The following is a 24,659-nucleotide window of genomic DNA, read 5'->3' on the forward strand; positions in this document are numbered from 1 at the left end:
GCACAAATAAATACATCAAAAACAATTGACTGCATCTGTTCAGGCATGACTGGTTTACTGTTTGGTTTTACCCACAGCAGCAATGTACAGTATAACGTTGTGGCAGGGGAAACTTTGACACAAAATAGCATTAGCATACTGTACATGCTCTGTTAATATCTAGTTAAATGGTACCAAACCAATTTTACAGTATGTGAATGTAGTTTTCAACGATTACTGAAACTGAGGTGCATAAAAAATTCATAGCTAATTATATCAAACTGCATATTGTCTCTGTTAAATTTCTATATTACACTTCCACCCACATTTGTCTTCTCAGCTATGCCTGCAGGAGAAACAGGTGAACTCGGTAGAGTACCAAAAAGAGTGGTGTACATTAGTGTGCCATTAGTGTGCCATGCCTGGTCTGGATGTCTGCAGTGACCTCAATAGAAATGCCTCTGCTCCAGTGCTGCCACAGCTTATATTCAACCAAAAGCATGTGTTTAGTCTGGGTAAAGCATTCCTCTGGGCTCAGTTGTCCAATATGGGAGTCAGCATCTTCTGAGGACACCAATACTGCGTTTTAGAGAGGCAGAGTCACCTGTTTATCTGCTAGCTGTGTTAAATAATCATGAAAGTGCTTAACATCTTTCATTATAAAATATCATGTTACAGGCAGTGAAATGGCATGATAGCAATTCTGTGTCTATAAAAACAGTAAATACACAGCAATGATGAAACTTTTCTATTTGGTTAATTTCAAACATGAATTAATACTGTCATACATCCAGATATGACCAGTGTGGTTAAATCTACACGGTTAATTATTCATAATTTATTCATAATTTATCATTGTGGAAAAAAAAGAAGACGATATTTTCCGTGATGCTAATGAATGAGATTTCCTCAGGAATGTGAACATGACCAGCAGGGGGGCTGCAGACTGCTCAAAAACCATCCAATTAATTCCCCTCACAGCGGGCAACCAATCACATCCTTTGGCCTAATTTGCTGTTATATGTTTTGCTGACACACCTGCTACTGAGCAAAGAGCAACATGTGAATCAAAACAAAGTAACGCAGTGCTCAATGCTCTCCCACCTATGGGAATACATTAAACTGCAGAAGTGACTAATATTTGAATATTACATCCTGAAGCAAGCCAGGATGATGACATATGAAGTGATAATGAGATTAGAGTAGTTTAATGTTCCTTTACATTTAAATACACCATCTAATACATCTTTGTGAAGGAGCTTGACAGACTGACACTGTTGCAGTGCAAAACTGGTTCTTACTCTGTACCTTCCCTCCCCACACTAAGTAGGTCAAGCTAACATTTGAAAAGCGGTTTCAAATAAAACAGATGTCTCAAATAAAAGTAATTCCCCTCACCTCCCTTTGAGAACACTTCACAAACAAAAAAGTGAGAATGTATGTTAGGGGGGCCTTTGTTGTTTCCTTTGCTGTCAGATGACTAAGATCTGCTTGCTTTTAAGCCTCAGTTGAAAAATGAAAAAATGTGATCATGGTCCTCGGTTGCTCTTTCTTCCTCTCTGCTTTCAGGCACCACCATCCCCCCTCTCTTGAATAGTACATCTAACAACCTCTATCTCAGCTTCAGCTCTGATATTAGTGTCTCGGCTGCTGGTTTTCACCTGGAATATACAGGTAACATTATCTATTATACAGTGCTGTCTGTGGCTTCTGCAGTATATACATATATTATAATGACTGAATATTGAACCTAGAGTCTATAATAAAGTGTATCTATCTATCTATATTTTATAACAATGTCCATTATTTCTTATCAGCTATTGGTCTGGAGTCATGTCCAGAGCCTCAGACTCCAAACTATGGAATAAGACAAGGAGACAGATTTATGGTCGGAGATGTCGTGCAGTTTTCATGTGAACAAGGATACTCCCTTCAGGTACAAATACAGTACAAGCTTCATGTACTGTTTGTCCTTCTGCACCCATGTACATAAACTAGATACAGAGGGACCATGTAGAATTTGAGCAATTTCACACCTACGGTACCTAAAGGAACACATGGAGTTGTTTCATGCAAACTGACTGCCAGATACATATGTGAAATCATGAAAGGCTGCTCAGATCCTCTGATGCGTTGCCATTCACTCCCTTTTATCCCCTCGCTGCACACACCAAGAACTATTTAGACCATGAATCAGAAGGGAAACTCCACTCTCAGGTGGTTTCCCCAACTCTTACTAAACATACAACTCTGGTGTGGTTTGTACAACTCCTGAATAATGTATATCCCTGGTGTGGTCTGTTCAACTTCTGTGTAGTTTACTCTACTGCTCTAATGGAGGGTTACATTTCCTCTTCCTTAATATACAGCACTGCAGTATTAATATGAGATCCTTGTGAATGCAAAGAATGAATAGTGTTGCAGATGAAACTGCACTTTTAAACCAAATTATATGTTTGTCTGTCCTGATTTCCCAACTATTGTGTGATGACATTTTGTGGTTGCTTTTGTATTTCTAGGGCAATGCACATATTACCTGCATGCCTGGACCTGTCAGAAGATGGAACTACCCTGTACCACTCTGTCTTGGTAAGAGTTGTCCTCCAGTACATACATGCATTGCACACACATACACACATGAGTTCATTCTGGCCTGGATATGCTGAGATATACATGCAAAACTTCAGTGCTGCAGAAACGATGCAAGTAGTCTCCATTGCCATTCTCCGGCTCTCTGGAAAATGAGCTGTTTTATCAATTTACTGTTTTGTGATGAGCTGATTATTTAGTATTCTGTGCAGAATATGATTACGCTTTGCACAGCAAAGTCAGAATCTGCCGTAAACACACGCACTGTGCCAAAGCATCAGCATGCACTGAGGCAAATTAAAGGAAACAAGCCCTGGACACATTTCTACTTGCACAATGCTAATTTATTCAAGAAGAGTATTTATTAAAGACTCTGAATATTAATGTTTTATTCAAAATGATTCAAAATGTCAGGGTGAAGATACTCAAGTGTCCAGTCAGTAGTAATGTCTTTAAAAAGTAGAAGGATGTCAGCTGTGCTCAGTGAGGTTATCTCCCGCTTTCTAGACTGACCCACCTTTTTTCTCTCTCTTTGTGGTGTGCGTATGTGTGACTCCAGCCCAGTGTGGTGGGTCTATGACAGATGTAAGTGGAGTGATTCTAAGCCCTGGTTACCCTGGCAACTACCCCAGTGGACTAGACTGCACATGGACAGTCAACTTACCTGTCGGCTTTGGTAAAAAACACTGTCAACTTTCCACTTGAGCATGAAATATCTGTGGTTCTTTCCCAGTTTGTTTGAGTGTCTGTTTTCTCTGTTTTTTTCTGTCTCTCCTTTTCACATATCTCTGTTATTTATTGATTGATGTACTCTCTCAAACACACACACTCTTACAAGATGTGTTTCAGTTTGCACACATTTGGTTTCACTCCTCTTCTCTCTGTCACTCAGTCTTTGTTGATTGCTGTAAATGTCATAAGTTGTGTATCTTTCTCAGGCATCCATCTCCAGTTCCTGAATTTCTCCACTGAAGCGATCCATGATTACTTAGAGCTCCGCAGTGGAACGCTGGAAACTGGCTCGGTCATTGACCGGTTCAGCGGTCCAGTCATCCCCAAGCCTCTGTTCAGCACCACCCACCAGACCAGCTTTTTCTTCCACAGTGACTATTCACAAAACAAACCAGGCTTCCACATCACCTATCAAGGTACTTGTTATCTCAATAATCTCCCCTCCAACATCTTGTTTACACTGATTTGCTCAGCAATGAAAATAAGAGCAGACATCTGACAGTGGTTCTTACTTTACTGAAACCAGCAACTGTAGCAAGTGGTTATTAGATTTAAAACCTGTCAGCAACTTTATTTCTCTGGTGTAACTAAAACTAAAATGCTTCACTTTTCAAACAACAGAAAAAGTGTTTCTGGACTTTCATACTGCATATATGTTTTAGATTAATTTCAGTGAGTTGTTGAATTTTATTTTATCAGGCAATACAAATGTTTTGAGCAGTCTTTTATTTATCATGGCAACTCTCATAGGTAGATGAATTTGTTACAGCTAATTCCATTAATGTGGAAATTAGAGTGGCGGATGAGTACAACCTTTTATCTCATTACAGCAAAGCTGCCAAAGTGGTTTATACTGTTGCAGGGAAATGTGAATCCTGGCAATTGTTATTATTATTTTACCAACTATTATTGTTACTAATGTTTTTCAAACCTTTTGACTGTATTGACTTTGACTGTGAAAAGTCAGTCACTATTATGTTTAAATGAGTATTTAAGCAACATTAGAGGTACAGGGTTATTTTGTGCAAGAGACCCATGTCAAAATGTCAGTAATCTAAGTTCATATGTTCAAGTCTGCACTTGTGTCTCTCTACAGTATTTTATATTTCAGGTTATTTTAGATTTCAGCTGCAGATTGTACTGCCTTTTTTCTTTTCTTTTTTTCTTTTAGCCAAACTGGAGGAATTGTGTGTTACTCTTTTGAACTCTGTGAAAGTTATTCCTGATAAACAACTTTAAAGTGGGAGGAAAATGGTAATTTGAAGAATTCAGAGTAGTTTGGGGGCAGAATGAATGAATTAGCAGGATGTTTAAAATGTTTCTTTTAAACTTTTGGACAAGTGGCTATGGTGGAAGTCTGCACAGTCAAAGTACTTTTTAGCACACCCCTCAATTTTTTAATTTCATTGTTAGAATGGCTGCATTTACTGTCTTTTCTGTGACTGACTTGATTGTAGAAGCACAAATCATCCTGCTGCTCTTTTCAGAATCATTTGCAAAATGTTCCTGAATAATTAATTTTTCTGACTAATTTGGTATGGGTCATGGTCTCTTCTAGCCTACCAGCTCCAGAGCTGTCCAGACCCTCGTCCATTTCGAAATGGAATTGTAATTGGCACCGATTTCAGTGTTGGGATGACGGTGTCATTTGAATGTCTGCCTGGATATTCTCTGATCGGAGAGGCTTCGCTCACATGTTTACATGGAATCAGCAGGAACTGGAACCACCCACTGCCACGTTGTGAAGGTAATCCATATGTTAGATGTTTCATGTGTATACAACTAGAACAACAACCTTTAGTTAGTTCTGCTTATCACACTATCTCAGAGAAACATTTTATGTTTTATATGTGGTTCAACATTGTACCAAGACTGTGATCCCAGGGAAATGAAAATGTACGTATACATATTGGCAAAGAATTCAGATCTTTTACAGAAGCTCTGTATTCCCCTGCCCATCATGAGAAAGCCTCACTATTGAGTGTTTTTCAATTGCATTTGGATATTGAGATCATTGCTGTTTCAAATATTCTTCATTTTATTGCTTTCCTGACAAGAATATAATTCCATCCATGGCAACATTATTATTTATCTTACTCCCAGCTGCAGCTTTAATGTGTGCATTATTTTTATGAATACCTGCCAAGACAGCTTTCTGATAGTAAGCACTACTTGGCCTTAATATCTTCTACTGTACAACCAGTTATTGATCATTGGATAGAGAGCAAAGTGGAAAGAACATATCATGCAATTGCAAGCAACATGTTACTCAACAGAATTAACTAGAACTATTCAGTTTATGGAATCAACAGGAGAAAGTTCATTACCACAAAATGTATAAAATAAATCTGAAGATAATTAAGAACATGGCAGGCGTGTTGTTCTTATACATTTACAGCTAATTGTGGTGGTGAAATTATATCATGGATTTATTATAACATTATGACCAGTAACTGCACATTTATCCAATTATTATTCCTTTTAAGGGTAGGCTTTCAAGTGGTAACACTTATTCAACGATTCTTAAATTAGAAAACTGTAAATGTGCAGTTTTATAGCTCTTAGTAGTGGTAACACTGCAGCACTGATGAGCAACACCTACACTCCCAAGGAATACCTGAGCTACAGAGCTGGGAAAAAAACTGTAATGACAATTTATTAGAGGTATTAAGGTGTTATCTAATGGCCATTACATGACTGATAGCCATGTCTGTTCTCAATCATCCAGACAATTACTAAAGCTTCACAATGGTAATACTAATTTGTTGGTAATGTATTAAAGGTATTTCTGCTAATATTCTATCTCACAGCTCTCTGTGGTGGTAACATCACATCATTAAATGGAACCATTTACTCTCCTGGTCACCCTGAGGAATACCCCAATTTCCAGGACTGTGTGTGGAGCGTGAGAGTTCCTCCTGGACATGGGATTTACATCAACTTCACTGTACTGAGCACTGAGCCCATATACGACTACATCACAGTCTGGTAGGTGCTATTTAGTTTGCGATTTTTCTTGCTTTTCCACTAAGTCATATCTGACACTATTCATTCTCATTATCTGACACTTCTTACCAATCGTTTTTCATCATTTTTGGCCTCATCAGGTTCATTTCACTAAAAAATTGTCTTTTCTACTTGATTGAATAGCCATTTAATTTGTCCCAGAACTTATAAAGACACATATACACACTTTCTCTTTGACTCCCACAGGATCATGCTCTTTAACATCTTTTCAGGGCTGGCCACTAATTGGCTAAATTCCTGCAAGGGTTACTATGACTACAGACATGTCTCGTTGAATATAAAGTTACTCTGACAAAATTTCCCCGACTTGTCATGTTTCCTCATCTCTCTTTGCTCATAAGTCTTTCTTTCCTTCCCACTGTTCCTCAAAACGATTTCCAAGTGCTAGTTAGTCTTATATGGTACACACAATACATCTTTCCCCCCCTACCTGCCCGGCCTTGACTTCTCCCTTCATTATTCTTGTGAAGGAGAGCAGCCATTGGCAACAGCAGACATTTTGTCAATGCAGGTATTTAAATGGTGCTTAGATACAATGTTACATAGATATCTGCAGGTTCAAACTGGCAGCAGAACCATAAATAGGCTGCACTGCCTAATTCTATGGCTGCCATGTTTTTGCACCTTCTCTAATAGTTAAAGCCCGTTTCCTATAAATAGACGGCTGGGTGCAACGTCAGTACTTTCAAAATGTCACCTGGTACACAGACATAAGATCATCTCAGAAGGACTGAAGTCTATCCTGTACCTCTCTCAGCTTGTCATATCGACCTCTCAGATTCCCAGCTCTGACTTTTTCCACAGCCCTCAGCAAAACTGAAAAATATTATTGCTTAAATCCCTGTTATTATTTTGAGAAGGTATGGAAACACAATGCACACTAGCTTTTCCTGACAAATACCTGAATACGTAATGTCCAATACAAACTGAAAAATAGCAGGCATTAACAGAGAGTCTTTATTCTCTATCTGTATAAATTGTTCCAACAAGTGCCCTGATATGATACACTACCTCTTGCCCAAGTCTCCAGTTGAGTCTAGTTCACCTACAGGAAAGCTACACCTTAGAAAGCACTGATGTAATTGCAAAGATGCAGGACTTGGCTCAGTGCACCACCTTAATATTTCAGGACTCAGTTACTCTAAGTAACACCAACAACAGTCTGAATATTAAGGTATCTGGCCTTAGCCTCTGGCAGCTTTGCAGCGTACAGTTTATTTTTTTTATCTGAAATAATAAGATCTGAAAGTCTTCAAACTAACAGCAAAAAATTCCTTCATCTTGAACTGCAACTCATCTTCATTTTAATTATTGATACTTGCTGGTTATTATTTGATTAATTTATTACTCCCAACTAAAAATTACTCAACACAAGGTTTAGTTTCATATTAACTAAACTTACTGGATTAAGTTTGACCTTTAAAATTGTATTTTTTTTTTCCAAAGGTAAAGGTATGAAAGCCTTACAGAGTTTACTATTTCCAAGATTACATATTTGAGATGTCTAAGATGCTAAATGATTGACTCAGTAATCACAATTGTTGCCAGTGCATTTTCATTACTAAATTGTTTCCCTTAAAATGATGCGGCTGGACAGTATACAAGTCAGTCACATCACCAAATGTGAATGCTCATTGTTTATTGTTGTGTAGTTTATCTACATGACACTGCAGAGCTGCCTCCTTTAGCTGTACATAACAAGAACATGGCCTGTTTGATGTATGTCTTTCATAAAAGTGTAATATCTTAGAATTGCAATATTCAGCTTTCTTGGGGCCGCACACAACAACACCACTGAGCCATGTGCTGTCCACCCACAGCCGATTCTGTGTATTCCACGAATTGGTCACACAGCGTGCCCCTGACCCCACTGTCAGTTGGAAAAAAAATGGACAAACTGCTGAACTCACATGAAGCAAAGACAGCAAACCGCACACAAACGCACTAAAAACTCACAATCTCACAGCCACAACACCGACTCCCCGTGGAGAGCACAGTGTCAGTGGTAAAGGTGTGATTTTCACAGCGGTCTCCTCGGTCCAGAGCCAGCCAACCTGACAGTCAGTTAGTCTGCTAATTGGCCTCATGCTGAGAAGCTTACTACAGGACTTCATTGTAAGAATTATCATAGATGTCACAGAAGTTACTTTCTATTGTGCTGCTTCGCATAGTACAACCTTCTCTGTGCTGTATGGTCCATAACACACTCATAATAGTGATTATGTGCAAGTATCAGCTGCAATCATTGGAAAACAGTGAATGAAACTACACTGACGACTCAGAAGCAGCCGACATGAATCAGAGAAACAGATGATTCCTCACATAACCTGACAGGTACAATTGGCCTCATCCAAAAACCACTTAACAGCAGGAAATAATCATTTCATTTAACTTCAGGATGATACTTTTTAATCACTGATAATGAGCGCGCTATGGGTTGGTTCGCGTCTGACAGCTGGTGGGGCCATCATTAAAGGTGAAATATGCTCATGACATTGCACTAAGAGCCGGACCTACCGTTTGAAAGATAACTCTCTGTCTGCTGTGTGTGTAACTTTTCATGAATGCCGGGCTGATTAGTGACAAAACTAAAGCCAAAGTCTAACTCAAATTCTACACCAGGATTCACATTTGTTATTCTTATGATCTGTCGACAGTTCAATCAATATTTATGAACTTGAGCATCCCAAAGCAGAATAAGAGAGCCAGAGCTTTGAACTGTGTTGTTGTCGAGAGAACAAAGCCGCTGCTCTCTCATAAGTTCACTGGAATCTGAGATTGTGGAGGTTTTTATATCTAAATGAGCTTTGTGACATTGTAGTTTAGAGTGTTTTTAGAGGGAAGATGGGCCCATATTCATGCACAATCACTCTGAGCAATGGCACTTTGTCATACAAAGTTCATTTCCATTCGCAGTCAATGGAGCAGCTCCAGGTTTTGTCTCATAAATAATTGTCAAGTCTCTTCTATCTTTGTTTCTAGCCTCGGAGAAACCATTTCCTGGTCACAAATAGCCATTTAACTGTCACAGATGACTGCAGTAACTTATTCAAATGATGTCTTAGGTTGACTTTTCCCTCCTGTTGTTCCATAAAGACGGAGCAGGTCAATTCATTTATGGGTCTTTAGTCTCCGGGCACCTCTTTGTAACTCAGGGTTTCTCTTTGTCTCTTCACAGGGATGGTCCAGACCAATCTTCTCCTCAGATCGGACAGTTTAGTGGGAACACAGCTTTGGAGTCAGTCTATTCCACCTCCAACATCATCCTCATCAAATTCCACTCCGACTTCTCTGGAGCTGGCTTCTTTGTCTTAAGTTACCATGGTAAGATCGTATTAACACCGCCAAAGTTTTCCCTGACTATATAAGTTCAACGCATCATTTGATTGCTACTCAGTTACAAATGCCAGTCTCATTAACTGTCTTCTCTGCAGCTGGCTCTGTTTTCCTGAAGAAAAACTATTCCACTATGATTAGTTGTAGCGAAGGCGTGAAGGCATTGATCTGTTTGTGTTCGCTTCTCTTCACCTTCATCCTCATTAAGTTCCACTTAGATCTGCTTCCTTCGACTCACCAAGTTTTCACCCTGATTGAAGATGATGTCTTTGTCACATCATACCACAGTAATAATACATTAGTCACAAAGGTGCTACTGATAGTTAGCACGACATGAATTGAGTTGATGCTTGCAGCAATGCAGAGAGGTTCTTATCAGCGTTACTGATCACTGACGACTACTCTTTGAATGGCATTCTAGATTTTCACTCTTCCTTCTATTATGTATATTCTGTTATTTTAAATAATGGTTACAAGTGATGCTTCAGATACTAAAACAAATTGTGGGATATGTGATTCACTTTATTTCAGGTCTCTCTTATACTTGGTTATGCAAGTGTTCCACTTGTTAAACAAACATGTTAATGAAACACCTCAAAGATCTTTGACCTCACACTGAATATTATGCAGAGAGCTTTAAATTAGCCACCGTCAACTAAGCCAAGGCCACATGTATCACATAGAAGTGATGTTGCTGCAGGGAAAAGTTTCACAAAGTTGGCTCAGAGAGGTGCAGCTGCTCCGATGAAGGACCCGTAGCATTTGGATTGTGTGCTGTCTTCGGAGGAAATGTATGACTGACAAACATGGTTAGTTCAAACATTCAACAACTTTTCAACAACTGAAAAGTTTAGTCATCTCTCAACTGAACAATTGTGGGTGAACATCGGCTTTGTCTAGTCATCCCTGTTTACAGCCAATCACGACTTCCTTTGTTGTCAAGAATTGCTATGAGATGAGAAGAAAAGGCATTCACAGCTTTAACTTTGATACCACACAATCTGAAAAACAAAATCTGAAGAACAAACCTGCAGTTTACAGTATTTAACAAAAAACAATTAGACCTATGAAATTAGGAGATTTTCGTGACACAATGCCCTCAGGGAAGGTTTGTTTATTGGTGGGTTTCTCTTTTGTCTTTTGTATTTCTCTGTATGTCTGTCTAACACACAAACACACAAACACAAACAATTCACAGAGTTGAGGATATTGTATTTTCAGCTCTTTCTTGTGTCAAAACTGTCAATGCCAGTTTTACATTTCATTTCAATCTTTTGTTGTGGTCCATCAGTGAACTTTGTTTTCTGCCAGTATTTAAGATGAAAACCTCCCTCATCAACCTCTTTCGTGTTTCACCTGTATGCCTGCTAATATCTGTGGACCCTTTGGCATTTGTTGTTTTTTGATTTCTGTCATGTGAACTGTTTAGCTCCCATTATGATGTTTTTCTGTCTGTTTTGATTTGAAGGTTTGGGGGATTACACAACCACATGAGCTGGATTATTTAAAAAATAATGAGTAAAAAGTGTTCACTATCCACATGGGAATGTGGTACTACATTTGAATGGTGTTTCTCTTATGCCCTGTACACACTGTGCGATTTTGGCCGTCGCAGACGAAAGACGGCGGATCGTAGGAGAATCGTGGCGAAATCTTTGGTCGTAGCTCTAAATCGGCCGTCTTACGTCGCACAGTGAGACAGGCTCTACGACGGCCGTTGTCAGCGTCTTGCGACCAAAGACGACCTGCGATTAAATTCTGACAGTGTCAGAAAACTGCTACGACCTACGTCTACTAATCAGCTGATGTACGTCTATCAGTGGCGCAGGTGACAGGGACGAGCACTGGTTTTCGAGTAAATAGTCATTAAATTAAAAAACGAATAGTTTATCCTGTCATGTCTGGAGAGGTGTAGGCTATAGCCTATTCCTTTTTACTGTCGCAGAAAGAGGAGGAACATGGACAGACTCATACAGCCATCAGAAAAGTTGTGTGTGAAACTCATGGTGAAACTCTGTCCAAAAAAAAAAAAAAAAAAACCCATGTGCGGACTATGATGAGAAGCGGTCGCCTACCGGAGAATATTGACGTGTTTACGCCGGGAGAGGTAGTCCTCGTTTAGATGTGCTCTCATTACGTGACGGTACTGCTGTGATGTTCTCTGGTACAATACAGGCCGTGATTTCATTTTTAAATAACGGACAACTGGCGCTACTGCTCCACTGGTGCCGGTGACTTGTGTCTGTGTGTGTGAAGAGGGAGAGAGGGAGGGAGGGGGGGAGGAGGGGGAGCGGGCGACCTGCGATTCAGTAGAACGATCATCGTACAGTCTGCACACGTCAAACTTGACGTCGTAGCAAAGATTGTAAATTCCACGTCGCATAGTGTGTCATGCAACAGTCTTATAAGACTGCTAAAATCGCACAGTGTGTAGAGGGCATTAGATGTAATGCACAATCTATGTGCACAGTCCAGTGTATTTAGTAGATATATCATTATGTCATTTAAGACAGATTTTGTACTGTACTATGCCTGGAAATTGTCATCATTAAGCTTAAAATGTTGTTTTCTAAAGCCATAAAAGGCATAAACAGTGTGGTTAATGATGGATGGATGATGGATTTTAGCAATGCAAGTTTTCTTTCCCTGAATTTCTTATATATTGTTATACATCCCCTGTCAAAATAGTTTAGTGCCTCAAAAGTTGCCCTTTTGGATGAAGTTGTTATCTGACAGTGTAACTTCTAATGAAGTCTAATGCACTTCAGAACACATTTCATCTCTCTTGACACACTCAAGCATATGTATACTGTATATACCTGTATTCTCCCTCACGAGGCCCATGTTCCTTCTCTGTTCACTGCTCTTTAGTGAAAGCGTGTCAAGACTTCCCCCTTTGCAGACAGATGACATATTGTTAATGAGTTTCTGTTGGCAGGTTTAACTGTCAGCTGTCACACTCACGCAAGAATAGTACCATCTGATGGATTCAACTTTATTTTCAATTTATGTTTTACTGGAGGATGTACAGCAGAGAGTGACATGGGAGATGGATAAGAGTAAGACTGGATGATGCATACGGCAGTGGCTGTTAGCATTATTTTGTCACTTCAATTTTCGCTGACAATATTACAAAAACAAAACAAGGCAGACAAGAGTGAAAGGCAGGTAGCCACAGTACAAGCGGGTAGTACATCATATTTTTTTTTGTGTGGAAGAGACACATACTCTTGGTTAATAAAGGCAAAAGAACCAAAAGCACCACTCCTGAGAGATTTCCCGAGTCAAGAACTCATCACAATAAAGGACACGTTTTGTACATTTTCCCCTCAGTGTCCTTTAGTGACCCAATCAAAAGAGTTTCATAATTTGCATCTGAGACAGCTGCTAAAGTGCAGTTTTGGTCTGAAATGTCAAATAAACCCCAAAGGAAGGATCAATCCACTGTTTGGGGTTGTTTATCAACGTCATTGTCCATCTATTTATTTATCTGTGGGTCGGAGTTCTGAATGCCAGCACCTCTCGTACAGAGATGAGGAACGTACAGCGGTGGATAATGTTGTCATGGACGTGAGAGTGAGAAAGCCGATGTGACATGAATGTGGAAGTGGCTATAAAAAATGCTCTCGGAGCTTAGTGAGATCAATGAGTGCTCAGAGTGATCCTCTCCGCACATACACAAACAAGCACGTGCACACACGTACTGGCACACACACACACACACACACACACACACACACACACACACACACACACACACACACAGACCACAGGGCTTTGATATGCATGAGAGCAGCAGATACTATTGGCAGGTCTCATTTTCATAGTCAATTTCATCCTGACTTATAGCCCTCAGCTCTCTCTGCCTCCCTCTCCTTTAGTCCTCCTCTCTCTCTGTCTGTATTTTCTGTCTCTCTCTCCCCCTCTCTCTCTCTCTCTCTCTGTTAGTGAGTGATCTATGGTCATGCAGTAATATTGATTACAGCCCTCAGCTGAGTGGCTGCGAAGTCAGTTGCTTTTTATGATTCAAGGCAGTGCTGTATCTGTGTAGCCGTGGTCTAGAAGAGCTTTGCTGACTAGACCATCTGCAATTGGAAAGTGAAGTTAAACTGATACAACCGAGATGAAACAACATAAACAGAAAACAGGTTGTATCATTATTTGAATCATTTGCTTCTGGCAGTTGTTACAGGCACAGGCAACACAAAAAGCTCACAAAGAAGACCAGGAGGTTACATTGAAAACATTTTCCAGTTTTTTTCCAGATTTAAAATCTTTCCTTTTCCTTGACAAGCCTGGTTAGACTGATTGACAACATCTTTCACGCATTCTTCTATTTGCCCCCCCCCCCCCCCCCCCCCCTCCCCTCTTTGTCCTCTCTCCTCTCCTGTGGTGCGTCCTTTCTCCTAGCCTACCAATTAAGGGTTTGTCAGCCTCCACCAGAGGTGCCCAATGCAGACATACTGATGGAAGACGGAGAGCTGGAGATAGGTGAGTTGTCTGGGTCGACTGTCATGCCTCCAGACATGTCAGAGTGACAGAGGATGCAGGCTTTTCAGTCGCCAACAGGATAAGAAGTGTTACGTGTTTGTATGATGAAATTGTGGTAATAGCAATGACATACTGTATACACGGGAGAAGGAAACAAACAACATAACGTAATACCCAAAATGCAACAATGTGCCATCTTTTTAAACTGGTGATATAGTATTTTCAAATTAAAATCTAAATCTGTGAAATAACTAGTGACTAAAGCTGTCTAATATGTGTAGCAGAGGTAAATAAAACAAGACTTTCAAAGGAAAAAAATCCATGTCGTTACTTCTGTGCCTTGGTTTTGGTCTCCAAACACATTTCTCATAGAGTGCTTTTGTGCCTCCAGGTGACATCATCAGGTACAGATGTCATCCTGGATTCTCATTGGTTGGCAGTGAGATTCTTACCTGTCGTCTTGGAGAAAGACTACAGATGGATGCACAACCTCCAACATGCCAAGGTGTGTGTATACGTCGCGACAACTGCTCAGTTTTATGTTCATTTCAAATAGCTGATAATAACAATAACTGCAATAGTGTGTATTCATTTTCTGTCATCACTCTCCTCCTTTAATTTTCTACCCGTAGTCCAATGCCCTGCACATGACGTGCGGTATGACTCATCAGGTGTCATCCTGAGCCCTGGTTGGCCAGAAAGTTATCCCAACCTCCAGATGTGTTCATGGAGCGTTACAGTAGAGAAAGGATACAATGTCACCATTACCTTTGAAAGTTTCCAGACTGAAAAAGAGTTTGACATGTTGGAGATTTTTGATGGTAAAAACAAAACGCACACATACACACACTTATATTACTGTAAGGTTTTAGAAGCAATTTACTTTGCTACGACATGTGACACACAGATACACTCAAAGCTATAAACATGTTAAGATGAAACTGGACATACAGTTAGTGCCGCAAGAACACATAGTACCAACATAAAACAAATCACAATTTATTTTTCCCTGTCTTATCCATTTTTTCCATCTCTTTGTCCTCCCTCTCCCTGTTTTCCACTCACTTTATCTCGATCCCTCTCAGGTCCTACAGCCAACAGTCCCACTCTGGCAACACTGAGCGGTGACCTGTCAACACCCTTTAACCTCACCACCTCTGGCCACCAGTTCCTGGTCCGCTGGTCCTCAGACCATGGCACAAACAAGAAAGGCTTCAAAATTCGTTATGTTGGTGAGTACCAAAGTATGTATCCCAACTTTATTTTACTACTACTTTATACTATTATAATGCATGGAAAATAAGGACGGAGGTTGACAGAGACAGACAGAAGGACGGATGGGCAATCTCACTAGCAGTGCACTTGGAGGGGTTCAAAAATCTCAATGTTTCTCAATTTTGTTGGGGAAAACAGACAATATACGAGGAAGTTGATGAAAAACGTAAATGAAGTATTTCCAGTTTCATTAACTTCATCTCAACTGTACAGTTTGTTTGTTCATCATCAACATACTTTTCCACCTCACTTCTGTCTGTCTCCTAGAGCAGATTTCTAAATTGTATTATGGGTTAGTTCTTAACTTTTATTCATTCAAGGAAAAGCTTATGGGCACAGATGTTGTTTTACAGCAAGCTTTGCATTTAGACAGTCTTGCACCTGGGCCTGCTGAGTATAACTTTAGACTGTTGTGCATTAAGCACCTTCACTTGGGTAATGGGATTTGAGAGCTTTATTCAAGGGCATTTTTTGACAGTTAAGGGGGAGGAGACAGTATCACCTGTTTAATTTGCTTATTCACTCCATACCTTCTACTCAGGAGGCCGCGTCTATAACCTTTGAAAAAAAAACCCACTCCACTGTATGATGAATGATAGGCTGAATAATAACTGAAAACTCTCCCAGGACGCTCACACTCAGTAACCTTCTCTGGTAGCTGTGATTAATGTGAGCATCTGCAAGGATTATTAAACATATGTTGTAAGCCTACTTATATCAGGGTTCAACTTCAACTGTGTTTTTTTCATCAACTTGCACAATCAGGTTGGTATAGAAACAACAGATTTCTTCAACAAAATCAAAATGTGCCTATATTATATACTGTATAAATATAAGTATGAACACTCGTGTTAGCATATTTTTCTGTTCATTTTTTTTTATTATTTTGATTTACCATATTATGTTATGTCTATGTTTTGTTTTGAGAAGATAGTTTGTCATTACAATAAGTTAATAAGTTGGTATGTGATATCATTACATGAAACATATGTTGTTAATATCAGAATCTAATTGCATATTGTGTGCTGGATGCTTTGCCAACATCCCAGTTCAGTGATGCATTCGCTTTTATTGGCTACCAGCTTTAAAGTTTTAGAGCCATAAAAAATAAACAGTCTCAGAAAGCTAGAAAATCACTGACAAACTGAGAAAAAACATTGCTGGCATTCATTCTGTATTTTCAACATAACGAAAACACAGTAATAGGAACAAAACTCCCTCACTAACTTTAAAGGGGTGCTTGATCATTTTGGTTCAAAAACCAACCACGCAGATGATACTAGGCCAGTGACAGACCACAGGGACATATAAAACAGACTTATCACTAATAAATAAGGCCAGTTAAGAACTTAATTTTGGGCCCCTGCCCAATTTGGAGAGTTACAGACCAGGCGCACTGCCCGAATCAACATCTTACTGGACCCAAGCCCGGGTAATCTTTATAAGCTATGACTGAAGAACATAATATAATTGCTACTGCTACCTTACCATATCAGATACTGACATCATTGCAAATGGACCTTCATCTTCCACCATAGATACTTAGACTGACAGAGACTGCAGTATGCCAATATTACATACATTCATACTCAGGCAATGCTTTACATTTGTCAGGCTGCAGCAGGATTCCTCTTGTTATACCCACAGCTGTCAATATTATCTGGAGTAAAGAATTGACATGTAGAATAGTTCATAAAATTGCATAAAGTCACTGACGATTTGTGGGTGGCCTGCTTGGAAACATTATACATCTACTAGAATTCTACTCATCAATTGCCAGGCCATCATTGAATATAAGAATTTGTCCTTAATGTCTTGCCAGGAAAAATAAAGGTTCAATTTAGAAAATAATAACAACTGTTTGATCAAAGAGCTCCAACAGGAGAGCTATTTGGTTTATTTTTGCATTGATTAAGCTCGTCAGGTAGACACTAATTGGCTTTTTAAAATAAAAAAAAATGTTTTCAAAATGTGCCAGAAAGGTATGATCACCATTATGAAAATGGTCATTGAAATTTCTTCTAAATTTTTGTTTTGCCCAGTTTAGCGCAACTATTGATTTCATATTGTACTTTGAACAATGATATCCTTTGCCTTCTCATGACTCTAATAGCAAAGTTTAACATACACAATTAAAACCGTAACTGCTGTGAAAACAAAAAAGTGTGTGTAGTCAATTTTGGCCCTCTGTTGCGTTATAAACACAGTAATGACTGCTGTTAAAGTTAAAATAATTATGTCACGATATCATGACACCAGTCTGTGATGTTACTGTAGTAACAGTGACAAGCAATATTTCAGCATGAAGTGGTTTCAAATCTTTGCTCTGTGAATTTTGTTTCTCCTACTCCAGCCCAGTACTGCTCCACCCCTGACTCTCCGCTCCACGGCTCCATCTCCTCTCAAACTGGCGGCCATGTCAACAGCGTAGTTCGGTGGGCTTGTGACCGTGGTTACCGTCTCATTGGCAATGCCACAGCAACCTGCCGCCGCTCACCACTCGGTTACCACTCATGGGATTCTCCTGTACCTGCGTGTCAAGGTGTGTATGTTTTGTGCAGAAGTGTCTTGTGTGTGTGACGTTCATTTGTATTAAAATAAATTGTAATTAACAATTATTAAATTTAAACAAAAGTTTTAAGTATACACTAGACCAAAAATTACTGAAAATGGTCCTGTGAAAAGAAATAATGCTTTTGTTATATTAGCACAACGTATTACGTATTTTTTGCGGTTTCCTTGTGCATATTCCTGACATTGAAACATCCCTGCAACATAAATTTTGCCGTCCAGTTTTCTCATAGACATGAAAATAAAGTTTGTTGTCTGCTTGTAGCTAACATCTGTAGAATTGCTAAAACAGAATCATACCTCCAAGCTAACAATCAGATTAGAGTAAAATGCCAGATGCTTAATGTTTGTAAGGAAGGGCTTCAATATGTGTCTGCCACATGTTATTCATATCAATGAAATGAAGGTATAAGAACAACAAGTATTATTTTTGCATAACTCAGAGCTTTTCATTTCTCTTCTCCTCTCTCTGTATTTTGCATATTACAGTGTTTTTTACACAGACTCAATGACATTTTCAAGTTGCACCAACTATTAATTAATCCCATATATCAAATGGCCATAGAAAAGCACAGGTCATAGCAGACATCAAATGAGCGATGAATGGTAGATTGTGAACACTGTGTAATAACATGGTGCATTGCTTTGCAGCCAGTCTATTTAAAACCACTGTGGAGTAGAATTTTCTGCAAGTTGGATGTGTTTTGTTAGAGCTGGTTGGAACTGGAGATCAAGCACCTCTTGATTGTATATTTTTAGTTTGATAGAAATACGTAAGATTGTTTACAAATGCATAATAAATTCGGTGGCTTTGAATCTCCAGAAATATTTCAAACAAAGCACACATCAAATCTGCCTGACAGACACAAGTGTGCATTAGGGCTTCTCTGTGTGTCTGTTTGTATGTTGTCTTCTTAACCACTGTGTGCATATGTCCTCCCCTAGCTGTCTCCTGCGGCGCACCCAAGGCTCCTATAAACGGCGGCATTTTAACAGCTGACTACTCGGTGGGAACAAGAGTTTCCTATTTTTGTAATGATGGATACAGACTCTCCAGCAAAGAACTGACGTCAGCCATCTGTCAACATGATGGGACATGGAGCAACCACAATAAAATACCACGATGTTCTGGTTAGTAACATAGTTTTTAAGTAAAGTGAGTAATAAAACGATATTAGCTACAAATGCAAATATAATATTTTTATCACTTCAGTTCCAAAAAACACAACTGAAATATGAAAAACAACATTGTCAAACAATGACCATCTCTTACTTAGTGAGATGGATTTGGAAATGTAAGCTAAACTCACCACTGTGACAGGCGTTTCTGCGTTTGACATTGTTATATAATTGGAGGCATTATTATGCATGTGAGATATTTTGCACTGGCTTGGCCCCACTCTGAGCTGGCTATTCATTATCTGTCTCTCTGAATCTCTGTTTGATAATTGTGGTAAACAAATTTCCTGAGGTTTTATTTTCTCTTCACACTCTGTCCATCTCTGTAGTGGTAGTATGTCCCAGCATCGGGTCGTTCTCTTTAGAGCACGGCCGATGGAGGATTGTCAACGGGTCACACTATGAATACAGAACTCGCATCGTGTTTACCTGTGACCCGGGATACTACAGATTAGGCCCAGCCCATATTGAGTGCTTACCCAATGGCATCTGGAGCTGGAGAAATGACAGACCACACTGCCAGGGTGAGTAACGGTTTATCGATCAATGAAATTTGAACATGGATGTGTAGTTATCATTGCATTGAGATATATCATATCGTATTTGTGCACTCAGATTCTGTATTTATTTCCTGAGGAGTGACTCCCTCTGGGCTTTGTTATGCCACATTTTATTGACAGTCTTCCCATCTAACACCTTCCCAGGAATGAGTGTATTTTCTAAAATATCAAACTATTCCTTGAAATCAAACCAAGTTATGTGAGCATATTTAAATAGTTAAGGCAACTGTCTGTACTTGTAAATGTTTTATGTCTGCAAGTTTGTGAGCAATGACATGAAGAAATTACAATGATTATATGGTCTGACATTACCATTGTCATTTATGAACAGTTTGGATAACAGATTTCAACACATCAGTAAGGACCAAAAGTCTCTGAAGTATAAAAACACAAATGGCACAAATGATACTTGGCTGTTAAAGTTTTCCATTAAAAATCTGCTGATACAAAAAGGGTAGAGGTGTGTTCAATGATAACCGAGTCTCTAATAATTTGATTCCACCTCTTTGGTTTAATTTGATTATGCCTGAATTGTAATGCAAATAATCTTTTTCCCTCCAATGTGCTAAACTAAAGGAGTTTTGTTGACATTTTTAAAGTGTCACCTGCGATTTTTCTCCTGAGGATTCCTTGGCATTTTGAAACAGTGTTATTTCTCCTTAAAGAATTGCATGACATTTGGATATTTACTGTTATTTTATTCACAGGGCATCTCTGATTTGGGAGGGGGGGAAAAAATGGCACCAAATTTGCATGATAACAGTTTGCCAGGACCAGTAGCATCTCACACTGAAACCAGTGAGCTCATCCATATGAGGGTGCAAAATTTGTACACGGCTGCTTTTTAAAATGGCTTGTGTCTGACTGTGTATCTCAGTTATCTCCTGTGGTGAGCTGCCATCTCCACCCAGTGGGAAGAAGATTGGTACCCAGACAACCTTTGGTGCTACGGCCATCTTTACCTGCGATCCCGGTTTCATGCTGGTGGGGTCAGCTGTCAGAGAGTGCCTGTCATCTGGGCTTTGGAGTGGAATGGAAACACGATGTTTAGGTATATAACTACTCCAACTGTTTATGTATTCAGACACACACTATATTTAGACACCGTATGGAATTTCAGGGCTTAAATGTAAAGCTTTGGACATACAGGGCACACTAACATTTATGTACATGCACTGAACCATCCACCATTACAGAGGGAGTTTGAAAGATGTGATTTTTCAAGTCAGTTTAATGAGACCAGGTAGCAAATGTAGGCTTGTGCCCTGCACCTCTCGTTTGGCTGCACAGCTGCTTCCCTCTGGCCTTGTCCACCTCGCAATCAAAAGTATCACGAGGAACCGTCTGCTGCACGCTCACTAAATTCATTCTGAAGGTTTTTTTTATAGAAGCCTGAAAAAAATAGGTCCTTTCTTCTGTCAGTGTGCCAGCCAGAGGTAACAGATGTTATGACATGGTGCTGTCACTTCTCCATGAAGCCTGTGCAGAAACAGCGCTTCCCAGAATACTTCACAGGCTGAAGGAGATATGAGATCCAAGTTAGAAAGAAAAAGTTCAATGTAACTAAACCTAGACTGATGAGGAGGCATGATTCTGTCAAAAAAATAAATAAATTGAGTCCTAAAAAAGTGCTATAAACAGCATTTTTATTCACTAACTTTTCTTATTATCCTTCAAAACAAAACTGACATCACTGTACTTGTTTTGCTTCTTTAAAATATTAGACTGTGCAGTTATTTTGCCGTTTTCAATCATCTTGTTAATTAAAGCTGATGTATGCACAAATCTTTTCATAAGCCTTCAACAGTAGATACCGAAATCTTTGAAAATGTTGTTAAAAATGTAAAAAAGAAATAATTATAAAAATCTTCTGTAGAAGTGGCCACATTAATGCTTTGTGTCCAAAACGAAAAAACATTTCCCTATATTACCTGTTTAAATAGGTCTAAGCACACTTACATGTATTTTACTTTATTTTATTGTATTTTTTCTTTTAATATTCTATTTATGTTCGAGTCTTAAGTGAATTAGTGTGTATTATACCTTGATATTTTTTTCCTTATTCAACACATAACTCTCTGCTTCATATTCAAGAAAGTAAAGTGAGTCAAAGGGCATTACAGTACCTTTGACTCTAGTAATTAACACCCCAATGAAAAAGACAGGTGTTACTGTATGAGGCAAACATTTTTTTCTTCTCATTCTCTTCCCACTTCCCTGATTGTCTTTGAATTGTTAGCACTCGCTGACACCAGGGACCTGGTACAGCTTTTTATCTACAGCAAAGAACAAAATCAATACTCAATCCAGACGCTGTGAAAAGAAAATACTCGTTCCCACTCTTTGTAAAATGCCTTTTATAACATCTTGCATTTGCACTTCACATCAATTAGACCTGTGGGAATGAATCTGATCAGGGTAGTAAAGAGTATCAGTATCTGCCTGGTTAGAGTCTGATCCTTTAAAAGCACTAGGACAGATTAATTTAAGTGTTAGACACTTGAGGATACAGCAAAAAGCAGTGACGCAGCTGTAGAGGTGTTGCAGGGCTGACTGACCATCTGACCCTTCATTGTACAGTAACTGAGAGGTGATCTAACTTGTGACAAAGCCTCTAATATTTTAGTCTTTGTTATGCCACTTTGCTCACACTCAGATGTCTTGCATCTAGGATAAAACAACTTCCAAGCTTACAGTGTTTCTGCAGGTGTTAAAATTTTTAATGTCCTGCATAGCGTACCGCTTGAACCAAGGGGAAGTTATATCATCAAGGTGTGTTTAAAACTCCCAGTTCTGCTTTTGCTGATATTGTGTCTGTATCTCTAAAGCTAACCCAGAGAAACCACTCATGGGTACAATAAGATGGTAAAATGTAATATCATTTTGAAATATTTGCACATCTGCAGGATAACAAGCCAGATTTTAGTCACAACAAAAGTAAGTAAAAGCAAGTACATGAAAAAACACAAGTAAACCAGGACAGTTAGGGTTTAAAAATTCAAGTAGAGCTGAAACAGCAAGCGTTTGTTTTGTGTTGTTGTTGTTTTTTTGTTGTTTTGTCTTGGTATTTATAGCTAGATGCCGATACAAATTGTTAGCATATCAGCAAAAGCATCTGTACATTAGTACATTTCTGAGTTTCAAGGTCAGTATCGTCCTTTATCTGAGTCTCTTGTGTTTCTCTCTTTCAGCTGGCCACTGTGGAATCCCAGAAGGCATTGTAAATGGCCAGGTGATTGGCGAGAACTTTGGTTACCGTGATACAGTCGTGTATCAGTGTCTACCTGGCTTTCGTCTAATAGGCTCATCGGTGCGAATCTGTCTCCAAGACAACCAGTGGTCTGGACAGCTTCCCGTCTGTATATGTAAGAAAAACACACAAGCACAGATTCACCTCCAACAAATTTAAGATTCTCTTTAACTTATTTCAAACCCCTGAAGATTGCTGCCTGTCTGTTCAACAAAATACAAACACAGACTGACTGCAGAGTTCTCACACATTGTATTGAATGTAGAAAAAGGGTGATCTCAAAACTGTGTAAACACACACACACTAGGCACACTAACTAGTTCTGAAAGACAGTTGTATGTCTTTAAGTGTTACATTTTCTGATCTGACTACAAAAATATTCTCTGTTGCAGTAACACAGGCATTCACCACATACATGTGGCCCAGTGATAAATTAATGAAAGTTCAGGAAATAAGGACAAAATTACCCTTTCATTTCAGCAAATACAGTATGTGTATGCACGTTTAGAAAGGATCAATAGCAGCACAGAAAATGGAGCATGTGGAGTTTTGTGGTGAGGATTTGCAAATGTGCTCATTAGACACAGCGATGGGTTAGCAGAGAAAAAAACACACACAAATTAAAGAAAAAGCATAAATTGCAGCCAAATTCATTAAGGCTTCTGAAAGGTTTATGAAAAAGGTTTGCTAGATACCAAATGGAGAAATCAAAGCCTGCTCAAATACAGGCAATATGAAAATACAGTCCTGATAAAGTGTTCTGCACTTTTCTTTGGGTTTTACATATTTTATTTGCCTGTGGGCTTGAAGAATCGATATCATACATCTTGCAAATCACTTTGAAGGCATACCAATGAAGAACACTTTCTGTCTGACAAATTAAGACCTGCTATGAGATATGTATGTTTGATGTGTTGTAGAAGAATTGGCACTGGATTCAACAAGTCCTGATTGAATATCATAGTGAAACAGCCAAAACATGAATATGGTGAAAGAAGTGTTTACACTCTTAAAGTCCAGTAGTTAAACTCCTCAAAGTACTGTAGCAAGTGGAATTGAATAAAATCCATTTGTTATTGTGGTTAAGCGTTAAACATTGTCACTGATAACGAGTGAGGACAGTCAATAGAATGGATATTTTTCTTCAGTGAAAACAGAATAAGTAACATATTGATGGTCATTAACGGAAATGCCCTTTATAGCAGGACAAGTCCGAGTCAGTCGACGGGAAAAATGAAATCAGGATAGTAGTTTGGATGTGATGTGATCTAGCACATCATTAAAAAACCACCTGCAGTCATGTCTTTGTTGTGGTTCAGTGATAAGAAAAATAAGCATTCAGTGAATGCTAACAGGAAACTACCCTGTGGGGTTTGGGCTGTGCCGTCAAATTATTTAATTAATTTAAAAATTGTTTTCTGTCTATTAATCACAACCTGGTCACAGTGCAGGACTGTAAGTGGAGGGATGATGACAATACAACCCACAATGTCAACTTTACAATTTAAATTTGAACTTTAAATGTATATTTTAAGGCAGTATTCCTGGTCATCACACACTTACAGGAGGAATCATTATGCATTATGGCAGGATATGCTTCATGTCTAAAACAAGTAAAAACTACTGAACAAGAAAAGCATTACCATATTTTTTTGGCTTTATTTTCTATA

The 24,659-nt window shown here is 39.0% G+C and overlaps 1 protein-coding gene across 1 annotated transcript in view; it reads left to right on the forward strand.

Annotated features, from left to right (window-relative positions):
• csmd3b (CUB and Sushi multiple domains 3b) overlaps positions 1-24,659 on the forward strand; it is a gene marked incomplete at both ends in the record, with an annotated part of 321,253 nt that overhangs the window by 271,035 nt on the left and 25,559 nt on the right. Inside the window, 17 exons of the mRNA XM_083981903.1 lie at positions 1,549-1,653; positions 1,797-1,915; positions 2,499-2,568; positions 3,128-3,244; positions 3,507-3,716; positions 4,859-5,047; positions 6,111-6,288; positions 9,506-9,651; positions 14,074-14,154; positions 14,546-14,659; positions 14,787-14,975; positions 15,240-15,398; positions 17,783-17,971; positions 18,946-19,131; positions 19,509-19,703; positions 20,617-20,790; positions 22,931-23,104. Coding sequence (XP_083838029.1) covers positions 1,549-1,653; positions 1,797-1,915; positions 2,499-2,568; positions 3,128-3,244; positions 3,507-3,716; positions 4,859-5,047; positions 6,111-6,288; positions 9,506-9,651; positions 14,074-14,154; positions 14,546-14,659; positions 14,787-14,975; positions 15,240-15,398; positions 17,783-17,971; positions 18,946-19,131; positions 19,509-19,703; positions 20,617-20,790; positions 22,931-23,104 — 2,595 coding nt within the window. The remainder of the gene's footprint in view (positions 1-1,548; positions 1,654-1,796; positions 1,916-2,498; positions 2,569-3,127; positions 3,245-3,506; positions 3,717-4,858; positions 5,048-6,110; positions 6,289-9,505; positions 9,652-14,073; positions 14,155-14,545; positions 14,660-14,786; positions 14,976-15,239; positions 15,399-17,782; positions 17,972-18,945; positions 19,132-19,508; positions 19,704-20,616; positions 20,791-22,930; positions 23,105-24,659) is intronic.

Source organism: Trachurus trachurus, assembly GCF_905171665.1.
Source record: "Trachurus trachurus genome assembly, chromosome: 11".
Lineage (NCBI taxonomy): Eukaryota > Metazoa > Chordata > Actinopteri > Carangiformes > Carangidae > Trachurus > Trachurus trachurus.